This window comes from Sminthopsis crassicaudata, chromosome 2 (genome assembly GCF_048593235.1).
Source record: "Sminthopsis crassicaudata isolate SCR6 chromosome 2, ASM4859323v1, whole genome shotgun sequence".
In the NCBI taxonomy this organism is placed as follows: domain Eukaryota; kingdom Metazoa; phylum Chordata; class Mammalia; order Dasyuromorphia; family Dasyuridae; genus Sminthopsis; species Sminthopsis crassicaudata.
The window spans coordinates 39,153,324-39,167,850 of NC_133618.1; the positions used below are offsets into that span (position 1 = coordinate 39,153,324).

The 14,527-nt window shown below is 54.9% G+C and overlaps 1 protein-coding gene across 10 annotated transcripts in view; it reads left to right on the forward strand.

Annotated features, from left to right (window-relative positions):
• Positions 1 to 14,527, forward strand: part of NDRG4 (NDRG family member 4) — a 69,014-nt gene that overhangs the window by 41,283 nt on the left and 13,204 nt on the right. For 8 of the 10 annotated variants that reach the window (XM_074285925.1, XM_074285921.1, XM_074285922.1 and 5 more), the window contains exons 4-9: positions 11,032 to 11,137; positions 12,072 to 12,192; positions 13,244 to 13,306; positions 13,505 to 13,565; positions 13,965 to 14,051; positions 14,260 to 14,316. In XM_074285925.1, coding sequence (XP_074142026.1) covers positions 11,032 to 11,137; positions 12,072 to 12,192; positions 13,244 to 13,306; positions 13,505 to 13,565; positions 13,965 to 14,051; positions 14,260 to 14,316 — 495 coding nt within the window. Of the gene's footprint in view, positions 1 to 4,252; positions 4,399 to 11,031; positions 11,138 to 12,071; positions 12,193 to 13,243; positions 13,307 to 13,504; positions 13,566 to 13,964; positions 14,052 to 14,259; positions 14,317 to 14,527 lie in introns of those variants that run through there. The other 2 variants (XM_074285923.1, XM_074285924.1) reach the window with 2 other exon arrangements.

The following is a 14,527-nucleotide window of genomic DNA, read 5'->3' on the forward strand; positions in this document are numbered from 1 at the left end:
CGGGAGCTTAACTGGCGGGGCTGTAGCTGCCATCTTGGAGCTGAGGAGTGTTGGCTCCACGGCTGGAGGGCCCGCTCCGTCACCCTTAGGGAACTGGATTTCAGGGGACCCTTTCCCCAATTCGAGGTTGCACGTACTGTGTGAAAATCAGTGGCGGCTTCCTGGAGGGGGCTCCAGAGAGGAAAGTGAGAACCGGCCCACGCAGCAGTTAGGGGCCCGTGCTCAGTCTGAGACTCTTTTTTCCCACCCCGGGGGAGACACAGGCCAGAGGCAGGTTCCTGAAACATTAGCCAGGATTTCTGCATTTGTCACCAAAAGCTCGGGGCCTTGCTGCCCGGTCCACAAACCGCGGGCTCCCAGTCCTCAGGAAGGAGGCCCGGAGACCGGGCCCGCTGGGATGCCCCAGGACAAACCCAAGGACACAGCGGTGACCCGGAGCCTGGGACCCAGGGTGAGTCATGTGGGTGTCCCGGGATCTCTCCCTCCCCAGTGGCCCCGCCCAGTGACGTCAGGCGGCCGGTGGGCGGATGCTGAGTCTCCTCCGGCATCACTGACGGCTGTGCACCCAGGCTGGCCGCCGGCCCGGGGCAGGAGAGGAAGCTCCGCAGGAACGGTCTGCTCCCGAGGGCCCCGCGCCCTTGGCTCCTCACCGCGGAGCGGGCGGCCCGGCCTCGGGGAGCTGGGGCAGAGGGGCCGGGAAAGGCTCGGCCGCCACGGCCCACACCCCCCCCCCCCCCACAGAGGCTCCCGGGTCACGGGCGGCTCCTGCCCCCGGACCGCTGGCCCAGAGATGCCGGCGGCCTCCCACTGCTGGACCCCGAGGCCCGAGATTAAAGAGCGACACTAGAGCGCCATCCATCCGTCCCCAGTGGTGTAACTCCCAAGTCCCGCCTCCCGGGCTCCCAGCCCTGGGACACCCTTAGGATGGGTGGGTCTCGGGTTCGAATTCTGCACCCGCCTTTGTGTACGTGGTCTTGGGCCTTTGTGGGCCACAGTTTTTTAAACTGGAAAAATTCTCAGTGGAAGTCCCGAGATCCGAGTTCCAATCCTCCTTACTGTTTGGGGGATAGGAGACAAGTGGCTCTGAGCCTGGAGTCAGATCTGCCCGCAGACACTAGCTGGCTGGCCCTGAGCGACTCACTCACTCCTGTTTGCCTCAGTTTCCCTATCTGTAAAAGTGGATAAGGAAATGGCAAACGCTCCGATGTCTCTGCCAAGACAACCCCAAATGAGGCCGGGAGGAGTGGGGCAGGACTGGAGACGGTGAAACCTCACTCTATGAGAGGGTCTCCGGGACCGCCTCCAGCTCCAGGGGACGCCTTCCATGGTCCCTGTGCTCCCGTCCTGGCCCGCGGCCGGGCCGGGAGAATGTGGGCGCGGGGCGGCTTCTTGGGGAAATTAGCCTGGACACTGTCCGGGCCGTCGGGCGGGGCGATCTAGCGAGCCCGGCAGCTTTCTGCCTCAGTTTCCTCATCTGTAAAGTAGGGATCACACACCCGTCTCAGAAGGTGTGCGAAGGTCAAAGCGCCGGGCACACAGTAGGCACTTCTCGGCCAGGAGGAGAACGGTTCTCTCCGGGAACCTTTCACCGAGGCCCCTCGGACCGGGAGGCGCCAGGGCAGCAGGGAGCTGGGGGAGAGAACGAGGGAGGAAGGGGAGATGGGGCCTTCACCTGCACCCGCAATGCGGCTGCCTCCTCGCCAGCAGCCTCGGACCCCACGATCTGCCCCTGTTTAACCCGCCTGAAATGGGGGTGAGCCGGAGGTGGAGGCTGCAGGCTGGGAGACGTCAATCAGCAGGGAGGCGGGGCTCCAGCCGGCTAGTAACCCTAGGGGGGGGGACGCGCTGGGAGGAGGGATTTCTGGAGCCAGGGCCGCCGAGAACCTGGGAGCCAGTGCTGCAGAGTAGTCAGGTGGAGGGGAGGGCGGAGCCTCTCGGGGACAAAGCCGGGCCTTGGCCTCTTCCCTCCCCTCCCCCCACTCCCTTCTCTCCGTCTCGCACACAATGCATCCCCCTCTTGACGTCCCTCCGCGGTCCCTGGGGGGTCTAAGAAGCCAGCTAAGCCATTAGCAGAGCAGCTTCGAGACTCCCGGCTCCTCCCGACCCCCCCCCCCCCATGACCCCTGGGTTCCCTGAGAAGAGAAAGGACAAGACCCCAGAGAAGGACGGCCCCTCCCCATCCCAGATGTGCCCGGATGTCAGAGCTGGAAAGTGGTCCGGAGATCCCCCATCGGGGGTCCCTAGCCTTTTGGGGGTCCCGGACCCCCCGGTAAAGCTGCTGCTCAGAAACATGCCTTTAAATGCACAAAGGAAAACACGGGACTAGAAGGAAGCCCATGCTTAGGAAATACATTATCAAAAGAGATTTTAAAATCTCGGTTTCCAAGCAGAGGCCCCCATCTTGTCCCGTCCCCGTATATTACGAGTCAAGCAGCATCTGTTAAGCGCCTTCTCTGCGCCAGCCCCAGTCTGAGGGATGTCCGAGCCCCTTAACAACCTCGCTTTCTGGGGGGAGAGAGCCTGGAGTGCTAGATTCGGAACAAAGGAGACCGGGAGCCTTTGCTCAGTTCCCCTTCCTCCTAAGGGGGGCCGCCGGGACCGCAGACTGAGCCCGGGCTCCCTGGCTGCTGCCTCCCCAGCGAAAGCCCACTTACCTGGAAAGTGAGCTCGAGGCTCCTGGCACCATAGGTCCAAGGCTGTGGCCACCCAGGCTGTCCCCCTTTTTAATAGATGAGGAAGGTGAAGTCCAAGATCACGAGATCGGGAGTGACTGAGAATGGGACCCCACATACTTCCCCTGGAAGACCCCCGTTTTCCAGGAAGCCTTCCCTGATCTCCCTTCTTAACCAGCAGCTAGAAGCTGATCCTGTGCTGGTGGAACGTCCCATCGTGCCTCTCCTCTCTACGATCTTTCAAGAAGGCCAGGGGAGAAAGGCAGCCTGGTTCTTCTCTCCTGCCCGGTACTGCCAACTCCTCCTTGAACCCGGCCCCCTGTGCCAGAACTAGGCCAGAGGAAGGTTGCCAAGGCCCAGAGCTGGGGGCTTTTCCCCAGAAAATCTGCAGCCAAGCCAGCTGGGCCCAGCCGGTGGCTATGGGATCCTGGCAAAGGCGCTGTCCGCCCCACCTCTGGGCCAGCTTCTGGTAGATTAGGAATACTCCCGATCCTGCCCCCATCCGAGTGGGAGCCTGAGGTACAGATGTCAGAGGCCGTTGTGCGTCCCAACGCCAAGGAAAAGCTCATGGAGGCCCTAAAGCAGGGAAACCCTTCCTCTTTGGCAGCTGGGTAGTGCAATGGCTAGAGCCCAAGACCACCGAGCTCAAGCCCAGCCTCAGACATGTGACACTTACTGGCTGGGTGACTGCAAGCCTTACCAAGAAAAAAAATCCTTCTCTCTCTCCAGGCCCCCCCTGCCAGGAAGCCTGCCTGGACCTTTCCCCTTAAGGCCCCTCCATTTTACCCTCTCCAGTGATCCATCTCATAGTTATACCTGACACGTCCTAAGAGGGAAGTTCTTTATGGCAAGAGCCATATGACCTCGTTTTTGTACCCGGTTTATTGTACAGTTCTTTCTATGTAGTCTGCGCTCAGGAAACATTTGTTGAATGTAAGTTGTGGGGAACACCCTGTGATGCAGCAAAGCCCGTCTCTGGGCCTGGAGAGGCAGAGGCTGGTCAGCTGAGGCTGCCGCGGGCACCGTATGGCATAGGGGGGAGTTAGCAGGGGAAGTGACCTTGGACCTGGCGGACTTTCTATGTCAAGGACCCCTGGAACACACTGGGTATCCAGAGACAAGCTTGTTTGTTTGCTGCGGGCTCTGCTGGGGGTCCTCCAGCGGCCAGCTTGCCGTGTCCACCGCTGCTTGCTAAGCGTGTCTACCTGTGTTCAGTACGTGTGCCGGTGACAGGCAGTGAGTGAGCACACGTGTGTCCCTGTGCGTCTGTGCGCTGGCTAGAACTGAATTGGTTCATATGTGTAGTGGGAGGAAGAAAGATGGAGGAGGAAGAAAACATCAGTAATGATTTTTTTTTTTTTGTTGTTTAAACTAGAAAGAAATTAAAAAAAAAAAAAATAAGAGCAGAGCAAGAGAGGATGGCTTGGGCCAATCGGAGAGTGACTAATTCCTTCCTCAACCAATCAGGGAGCCCCGGGCCTCCATCTCCGCAAGTGACTGCATCCCCTGGCTGACAGGCGGGCGGGGGGAGGGCTCACGTCGGGGGCTGCAGCGGGGTATAAATCCGGCAGAGAAGGCCAGCCTTTGCTGCAGAGCTGCCAATCGCACTGCTCCGAGCCGGGCGCGCCTGCTGCGAGTGACCGAGGCGTTAGCATCCCTCCTGATCAGGGGCCTCCCGAGGGGCGGCCCGCACAGACCCTGCAAGATGCCCGAGTGTTGGGATGGGGTATGTACACCGGGCGGCCCCCGGAGCTGGCCCTTGGAGATTGGGGGAGGGAGTCCGACGGCCAGCGCGCCCAGGGCACCTTCCGGGGGTCTCAGCTGGACGGGCTGTCCTCTGCGGGGTCGCACAGATGTCGAGCAGCGGGGGCACAGGCTGGGAGGGCGAGGTCGGAATAATCAAGGCCAGGAGCGGGGAGTTGGGGGAGCGGAGGAAGCATCCCCAGAAAACCTCAGTGGGGGGGGGGAGCAGACGTCTGTCCGACAGACATCAGTCCGAGACAGGGAAATGTGTCCGCTTTGTCCTTCCTGCTGCGTATAATTTGTGGGTCACAAGGTGTAGACGGTGCGTGTGTGTGTGTGTGTGTGTGTGTGTGTGTGTGTGTTTGGGGGATGTGTCAGGGGAGGGGATGCTGCCGTTTGTGTCCCTCCGCCCTCCAGTTCGTCGGCGCCCCCACCCCCACCCCAGGGACTGCATTCACCGCAGTGGACGGGGAAGCCCAGCGGTCTGTTTTGTTCTAAGAAGCTGCTCCCGCCGCTGCGGTGGGGAGGGGGCTGGCGGGAAGGGGGTGCACCTGCATCCTCCATGGAAGTCTCCCCGTCCGGGCGCATTGTGTGGAGGTGAAACCGGGGACGCGCCCCCTCCCCCGGCAGTGCCATGCGGTCTGCCCACTGGCCTCTCTCTATCCCAGGGTAGATGACTGGCAAATTGTGGCCACTGGTTCCCTAGGGCGATGGGGTGTGTGAGTGTGTCTGTGTCTGTGCGCGCGCGCGCAGGGCACCAGGCTGCGTCTCCAGCACCCCCCTTGTCCTCTGGTCAGCGGCAAGGGCTCTCGGCCCCCTCTCGCGATGTCGGGACCAGCGCTGGTGGGTTATGAGACAGAGGGCGGTCCGTGGGGGCCACAGAAAGTGGGCGCATCCCTCTTCGCCATTTGCATCAGAAAACAAGGGCAGAGAAGGACAGGGAACACTCTGGACCCTGGGCAGTGGCGGGGCCAGGACTCCTCTGCGGACCGCCCCCCAGGACTGGCTGGGTTCTGGGGGGCGCCCTTCCCCCACGCAGCCCTGTGGCTCTCCTTTGCGTGGAGGGCTTCTCCCCTCCCTGGCCCGGACTCCTCTGTCCTGTGGCCCTCTGGATGTCTGGGGGCAGAGATGCTCCCTCCACTTCCGCAGCGGGGTGGGGCTGGCCTTGAATGATTCATGTGAACACTGTGCCCTCCCCTCTCCTCCCCGGGTCCCTCTGCGGCCCTGCTACAGCCCAAGTGTCTTCTCCCACCCCATCCTGGGAGGTGGCGGCCTCCGAGACCCTCGGGCAGAGTCTGGAAGGCTGGGACACATCTCAAGGTCAAGAGCTGGAGCCCAGCGGAGCCTGGGCCTGAAGGGAGGGCGAGGAGAAGGCCCTTGGACCTTTCCCCTCGCCTTCCCCCCCCCCTCTGGCCCAGGATCCCAGAGCCTGGGCAGGGGCTGTCAAAGAGCTGGGGGACGGCCCGCCCACCGCAGCTGCAGTGCCTGGAGGAACACAACAGAGTCCTTTGCCCGCGGGAGGACCGCGCAGGGTCTGACATCACCGGGAGCCAATGGGAGCAGCCCAGGCTGGGAGCCGGTGGGGGCAGGTGCCGGAGCAGCCAGGCTGGGATGGCTTCCCTTGGCCCCGTGGATGCGGAGCTGTCCACAGGGAGAATGCTGAGCACCCTGGACTGGGGAGGCCCAGAGGAGGCCACTGGGGCAAGGCTGAGTGACCTCTTGTCTGGGCTAGTGCGAGGGAGTTCTCCCAGTCCAAGTTGGCTGGAGGGAGCTCCCTCCCACCGCTGAGTTCGGCTGAGTCATCCCCGGAGTTCTACATCCCCGAAGTGATCTACAAGTCCAAGGGTAGCAGGAGCGGGTGGGATTTGTCTGAGGTCCCAGGGACAAAGGCCAGACCGAGCTAGGTGACCTGGGCTACAACTCGGAGAGTCAGTCCTTCTGCTCTGAGTCAGGAGAGGACCGTGGCCCCTTCTGGTGCTGCCATCTTGGAAAAGAAAGAGGGGGCAGGAAGTACTTGGCCAAGAAACCGAGGGGCAAAGAGCGGGGCATAGGTCGCTGAGGGCACGGAGACAGGCAAATGGGGCTGGCTCCCTTGTGGGATGGTAGTGTTCCAACCTTAGGCAACTCCTTGGAGGTAGTCTAGACAGGATGCCCTAGAGACTAAATGCTGAAGAACCAGTTCTGTTGAAAACTATCTTTACGTGTAATTGGAAAACAATAAAATAAACTATTAAGTGCAAAAGAAAAAAAAAAAAAAAAAAAAAAAAGAACCAGTCGGTAACAAGAGAGATGACTAGAAAGTAAAAGGAGAAGAGCTAAGGTTTGCATCGTGTTTTGTGGTGGGCAAAATGTTTTCTGTACCTAAGTCCCTCAGAGGAGCCCTAGATTTAGAAGCCATTTCATGTCCTGGCCCTGCCTCTGTGTTCCTGCGGGACCTAGTTGGGCAGCCAGCGTCATCATTACTGAGCTAGATAATCGTGAAGGTCAGTCTTTCCGGCTCTGAGCCCCGTGATCCCCTAGAGCCGGTCCCCTGGCCAGCCCCTCCTTCCTGGGCTGGGGCAGGCTGCCCGGTGGGGTGCAGGGTCTCAGCTGGGAGCAACGGCTGATGGGGAAGTTCTCCTCTCGGAGCCCATTTGCCCCGATCCAGACTTTGAATGTGCTTTGCATGGATGGTCTCTGGGCAGAGTCAAGCTGGGTAGGGGCTGGGAAGGGGACTGGGCTTGCCAGAAGTCCCTCTGCATGACCCTGAGGTTGAGGACGGAGCCCGGGCCCTTCGGTCATTCCCAAGCCTGACATCATCGCAGTTTGACCACTTTGACCATGGTTCTTCCCAGTGTGTGCCCTTGAGGTGGCAGCTCACGGCATCGGGGCTCCAGAGGCTCTTACGTGCCTTGTGTCATCCAATAAGTCTTGTGAGTCAGAGAGGGTCAGGGGAAGGACAGGAGGGACAAGATCCATGAATCCATGTCCCTAGAATAGCCTCCAGTCAGAGGAGAGGCTACCATGGAGAAAGGCAAGGAAATTTGGCTCAATAAAGGGTCTCAGGCCCTGAGCTGAGATTTTTACAATGATCTCTCATTTGATCTTCACAGCAACCCCAGGAAATGGGTCATATTATCCCCATTTTACAGTTGGGGAAACTGAGGCAGGGGTTAAATGACTTACCGAGGGTCCGGACCCAGCAGTCTATCCCCCACTGCCTCTGAGAAGCACATTGTCTTCCCCATCCAGCCTGCTCTAACCCCGGCTCCCTCCATAATAGGGGAGGAGAAGGTTCAAGGGCAAGTCTGAGCAGCTGTGGGGCTCCTTCTGCCACATAAAAGTTTGCTCCCTGTAAAATGAGGCATCCTCAGAGGAGTGTTTGGCAGAGCACTTTGGAAACCTTCCAGCCTCGCAGAAAGGGGGAAGTTGGGAGAAGGGACAAGGACCACCAAGCTCCGCACTCCCTGGTTCCCCTGCTCCCAGCGGGCTTTGTGCTCTAGGCTGGAATCCAAAAAATGGCTACCTGGGCAGGCGACATGGCTACTTACCCCTGCCCTGCCTTGTGCCCAGGCATCCCGTCCTAGAGCACTGGCCTCCTCCCACCCAGAGACCTGGGTCTTCTTCCTCTGTGGGCTGAGAAACATGGCACTATGGAAAGGACACTGGATTTGAAGATGGGGGGAATGATGGTCTTCTCTGGGCTGCAGCTCCACCATGGGTAAAATGGGCCAGGTGGTCCTGAGTCCTGATTCTCCCAGACCCTACACCTGGGGAGCAGGCAGGAGGGGAGGGATCAGGAGGAGGACGCAGGGTTCAGCTGCTCAGGCTGGCGCCCCCCTCAGTGCCAGGGGGATGAGCTCTCTTCGAGGAAGGTGCTTGGGGGGCACACAGTGGCCCATTTCTTGCCTGGGCTCCGTGTGGCAGCTGCAGTGTGACATCACTGCCCCCGCCCTTCACATGGATCCATCCTGGACCGGCCCCTGCCCGGGGAAACATCCATACACCTGGAAGGAGGAACCATAAAAGTGCAGTTTGTCAGAGCTCAGAACAAGTCACCATCACTTATCTGGCTATGACACACTCGTTCCTGATTATTGATTATCTCCAACATGTCCTGTAGACGCTAAATTGTGAACAGCTCCCTTGTGTGTTTTCACCCTCATCAGACTAGAGAAGTGATGAACCTTTCACTTAGCACAGTGCCAGGCACACAGTAGGCACTTCATCAATGTTTATAAACTGCCTGGCTGGGGGAGGGATGAAGGAAGTCTTCCTGGAGGAGGTGGCTTTTAGAACTGAACCTTGCAGAATGCATAGGTGCTCCGATATGGGGGAGGGGGCAGGGACCACCCAGAAAAGGGTGGTTAAAACTCATCAGCAAAGGAGAAGTTGAGGGGAAATTGTGAGCAGTCAGTCCCAGTTGGCTGTGGTATGGTTGTGCGAAAGGGGATAGTGAGGGTATAATGAGGGCAGTTAGATCAGGGTCCTTGTGGACAGTGATGGGCATAAATATGGGGGTCTTACTGGTGTCATGGACTCTGGGGAATCAGACTGAGGAAGCCCAGAGACCCCTTTTTAGAAATGCAGCAAATCAACTATGTGGGATTATAAAGAAAACCAATTGTGTTAAAATACAGCCATCAAAACAATTTTTTTTTATTTTGCTGAGGCAATGGGGGTTAAGTGACTTGCCCAGTGACCTTCTATGGCTGAGGGGAGTCAAGGGTAAAGGCCAAATTGGGCTTATCACTGCAATGATAAGACCTAGCAATGCTAAAGTGTCAATATTTGTTATAAGGATTTGTTGAATATCTCAAGAATTACTATTAAACATCAGTCAGGCTAGAGTAAGTATAAAGCCAATATCACCAAGTCACAAGCCAGGAAGTGCTAAGTGTCTGAGACCAGATTTGAACTCGGGTCCTCCTGAATTTAGGGCTGGTGCACTGCACCACCTAGCTGCCCCAATCAAAACAATTTTTAAACCGAGTTCACAGCCATAGGAATCTTGGTCTAAAAAATCTGGACTTTCTTTGGAGGGTGATTAGGAGACAAGATTTTTGAGCAGAGTGGTTGTTTGGTAGGAGGAAAGCCAGCCTGACTGAGAGCATGAGAGAAAAATTAGGGAAAGCAGTGGAGAAGCTGGGCCAGTAATCCCGGGGATAGACTTACAGAGATGGCAGCAAGAATGGACAGAGAAGGTGGAGAGGAAATGGAGCATACAGAGAGTCTCGCCAGGAGGAGCAAGGGACCGGAGGGAGGACAATAATGACCCAGCCCTGAATGTGGTCATAGTGCAGCTAAAAGGGTCTCCTCCTTCCCAGTGGGATTTCTGTTCTTGCATTTGGCTCACCCTGGAACAGTCCTGGTCTGGCTGGTGTCCCTGCGCTTATGGCTCATTTGCCTCTTGGGTCCCCAAAGGCTGCTGTTCCAGCAGAGTCTGACACAATTTGGATTAGAAATAAATGGAAAACCTCATTTGGCAATCCAATTCATGCTAGGGAGACTGTTTTTCTTCCATGACTGCAAGCTGTGGCCTGGAATGAAAGGGTTTTCCTCTTTCTGCTTAGTTAGGACTACTCCTGCACCTCTGATTGGGAAAGGAAATTAGAGATAAGTAAAATGAAGGATTTGATTGTTTTTTAAATAGGGAAGGATATAAGTATTTATATAGCACCTATTATGTGCATCTTGCTAAACACTTGTACCAAAATTATCTCAATTGATCCTCAGTTGGATGCTATTATTATCATCCCTAATTTTTAATAGAAGGAATTGAGTCAGACATAGGTTAAATGACTTGCCTGGGGGGCACATATCTAATAAGTATCTGAGGCTGGATTTGAACTCAAGTTTTCTTGGATTCAAAACTATCTCAAAATTTTAATACAATGAAAATTAATACATCCAACATAAAAAGGAGAGAAAAGGATGGGGAAGGAGAGAGATTATCCAAAACTGTTTCTGATGAAATTCTGGAATTTATGGCTACAAAGAATGGTACAGATTTGTAGGATTTGATCTATTTCCCAAAAGTCATGAGCAGGCAGTTCTCAAAAAAAAAAAAAAAAAAAAAAAGCAAACCCACAAATTATCATAATGACTTGAAAAAAATGTTCAAAATGCTAATTATTAGAGAAATGTAAATAAGAACAACTCTGAGATACTATCCTCTGCCCACTGAACTCCTGGATTCAGTTTAAAATTCTAAGATTCAATGCTGGGTATGAAGATAAAGCGCTGCTGGGAGATCTTACAAATTTGGAGGCAATATAGCATTGTGCAGGAAGATCTATGAAGCCGTTGGTGCTCTTTGACCTAACGATCTCACAACTGTGATGTCTGGCTCCCTGAGGATGTTATTGAGAGAAATAATAATGACAAAAATCTGTTTGTGTGAACAATGGTTTACATGTATAGATATAACTATGTATATGTACATAAATAGATATAAATATATGTATATATGTTTTTAAATTTGTACATTTGGAAGTTGGTTTGAGTTAGTAGTTACTTATTAACCTAACTTAAGTCAAGTTTAGAAAAGAACCATAAAGACATAAGGAATAGGGTTAGAGTTAGTCATTTGAATACATTCTGATGCTTGGATGAATTGTAATTGTCTATTTTCTAGGAACATGACATAGAGACCCCATATGGCCTTCTCCATGTGGTGATCAGGGGCTCTCCAAAGGGAAATCGCCCTGCCATCCTCACCTACCATGATGTGGGGCTCAACCGTAAGTAGAGTCTGACTTCTACCCTTACAGTACAGAGACTTTCATCTCTATCCTGGGCCTCAGTTTCTTGAGCTGTAAAATGGAAGCTTAGATCAGATGATCTCTAAGTTTCTTCTCAGCTTTACAGTTGCTTAGAGTTCAGTTCAGTGCCAGATCAAGAAAGTGAAAGAGAGAAATAAAACCAGGAAGGGACAGCTACAGTGTTCCCTTTCACTTTCATAACAACTCTGAAAGTGGGTTGAACTTCCTTTTGTTTCCCAAAGATTCATTAAAATTTATTATAATAACTGACATTTATATAATGGTTTGCAAAACATTTTTCATCCATGATCTCATGTAAGCATAGCATCAACTCTTTGAGATAAGATACTAGAGGGATTCTTATCCTCATTTTAATGGATGAAAGTACCAAGTGATTTGTCTACAGTCTCACAGCTAGTGCTAGAAGAGATATTAAAGTGGCTCAGTGGACGGTGCTGGACTTTGGAATAATCTGAGTTCAAATCAGCTTCAGACACTGACTAGCTGTGTGACTCCTAGCAAGTCACTTCATCTGTTTGCCTTAGTTTCTCCATCTGCAAAATAGGCTGGAGGAAATGGCCAACCATTCCACTGTCTCTGCTAAGAAAATCCAAATGGCGTCATGAAGAGTCAGATATGACTGGACAGCCACAAGAAAAAATGCTAGTAGTTCTCCTTATTTTTGTCCTTCATGTCCTTGCATTCAAAGTGTAGAGCAGCATAGAATTATTCTGGATCTGAGGAGGGGGGAGTATTTGGAAGGAGTGAGGAAGTACAAGGAACAGACAAGCAATAGGAGGCTGAGGGGGATCGGGAAGAGGGGGGATGAGAGGCCACATACTCCATCCCAAAGCATAGGGTAGGAGGGAGTCCCCCACTTCATCCTTCCAAGAGTCCATTTGCCTTTTTGTAGACAAGCTCTGCTTCAATGCATTCTTCAACTTTGAAGACATGCAGGAGATCACCAAGCACTTTGTGGTGTGCCATGTGGATGCCCCCGGGCAGCAGGTGGGGGCCTCACAGTTCCCTCAGGGGTAAGTACTCCTGCTCCCCACAATGTGAACAGTCCCTCCCCATCTGTCTGGTCCAAGGGAGGGATGAGAACCCTGACCAGACAGACACCTGCAAGTGTTAAGTCAGTGTGAAGGGATTTCTCCCTGTGGCACCCCACCTCATTCTGTGCCCTCATGGGGCAGGCACCTTGTGGGCCTGACTCCGGGAGCACTTTCCTCTCATCCCCTCTTTTTCTTCCTTCCCTTCCTCTTCCCTTTCTTCTTTCTTCTTCTTCCTCTTCTCTTTTTATTCCTTCTCCTCTCCCTTTCTTCCTTCTCCTCTCCCTTTTCTCCTCTTTCTCTCCCTTTTCTTCTTCCTCCTTCTCCTCTCTTTCTTCTCCTCCTCCTTTCCTCTTTTTCCTCCTTTTTCCCTTTCCTCCTTCTCTCCCTTTTTCCTCTTCCTCCTCCTCCTCTCCCTTTCCTCTTTCTCCTCTTCCACCGCTGTTCCTTTTCCTCTCCCTTTTCTTCTTTTCTTCTTCTTCCTCCTTCTCCTCTCCTTTTCCTTGTCTTCTCCCTTTCTTCCTCCCCCTCCTCCTCTCCCTTTCCTCCTCATCTTCTTCCTCCTTCTCCTTTTGTCCATTTGCTTCTCCTCTTCTCCCATTCTTCCTCCTCCTCCTCCTCTTCTCCTGTTCTTCCTCCTCTCCTCCCTTTCTTCTTCCTCCTCCTCTTCTCCTTTTCCTCCTCCCCCTCTTTCTCCATCCCCTCCTCCTCTTCTTCTTCCTTTCTTCTTTCCTTTGCTCCTTTCCCTTTCCTCCTCCTCCATTTCCTCCTCCTCTTCTCCCATTCTTCCTCCTCCTCTTCTTCTCCCTTCTTCCTCCTCCTCCCCTCCCTTTCTTCCTTCTCTCTTCCTCTTTTCCTCCTCCTCCTCTTTCTCCTCTCCTTCTCCTCTCCCTTTCCTCCTTCTCCCAGTGAATATAAAACAGATATATGACCACCCCCCACCAGGAGGTGGGGAGCCTGCCCTGCCTAGCCAGGCGCCCCTCTCCCAGGCTCCCTCCGCACCCCTCACTGGCTCCTTGCTGTGTGTCCCCAGGTATCAGTTTCCCTCGATGGAGCAGCTGGCTGCTATGGTCCCCAGTGTGATCCAGCACTTTGGGTGAGTGTGTGACCCAGGTGGCTGGGGCTGCCCTGGGCCTGGGGGGAGCTGGATACAGGCTTCAGGTGGCCCTGCCTCCTGGCCTTCTCCAGGAGACCCTGATGGAGGGGGCACAGTCCCTGGGGCCCCGACTTCCAGGGGTTCTCCAGGAGGACTCTCCAATCTTTTCTGGGCACCTGACACCGTTGTCTCCCTCAGGTTCAAGTATGTGATTGGCATTGGGGTCGGTGCTGGAGCCTACGTCCTGGCCAAGTTTGCTGTGAGTGTCTGTGCCCTCTGGTGGGAGGAGGGGTGTGGGGGTGGGGAGCAGAGCCCTTGCCCCTCCGCCCTCTGCCCTCCCCCCGTCCCACCCTCCTCCTCCACCCCTCTCACCTCTTGTTCACACCCCCTTCCACAGCTGCTGTTTCCCTATTCTTCTCAACCACAACCCAGGGCAGGGGACAGAGGAGGGTTTTTCAATCCCATTTTATAAATGGGGAAACTGAGGCCCAAAGAGGCCAGTTACCTCTGCCTATGGCAAGGTGCAAGAGCGAGCTCGTGGCCTATGCCCAGTAACTGTTGCCTGTCACAGACTGGCACTCACCCCCATGATTTCCCACAGCAGCCCCTCCCTGGGAGGGCCCCCTAACCACCCCACCCCCTCCTTCCCTGTCCACAGCTGATCTTCCCCGACCTTGTGGAGGGTCTGGTGCTCATGAATATTGACCCCAACGGCAAAGGGTGGATTGACTGGGCAGCCACCAAGGTGAGCAGGGGGGTGGGGAGGAGGAAGGGGGGAAGGGACAGTTGGAGAGAGAAGGGGGCAATAAGGGAGAAGGGGCATTGGGTGATGCGGTGGGGGATGGGAGGAAGAGAGGGGAAAGGGGCAGGACAGGAAGAAGGGAGGGTGTGAGGGAGCAGGGTCGGCAGCCTCCCGGAGCCACTCAGCCCCTGCTCCCTCCCTTCCCTTGCAGCTCTCAGGCTTGACAAGCACTTTACCAGACACGGTTCTTTCTCATCTGTTCAGTCAGGTAAGGGAAACGTCTTGCATCCACTTGCTCCCCTTGGGCTGGGGAGCAGGGATTTGTACAGATCTGGGGAGACTCCAGGGTTTTTGGGGATCTGAAAGTCCCAATCATTCCCTTGAGAACAGGGCCTGCTCCGGCACCCAGCCATCCTCAAAGGCTAGGGAAAGAGGAAGGAAGGAAAGGAAAGGAACAAGCATTTATTAAGCACCTACTG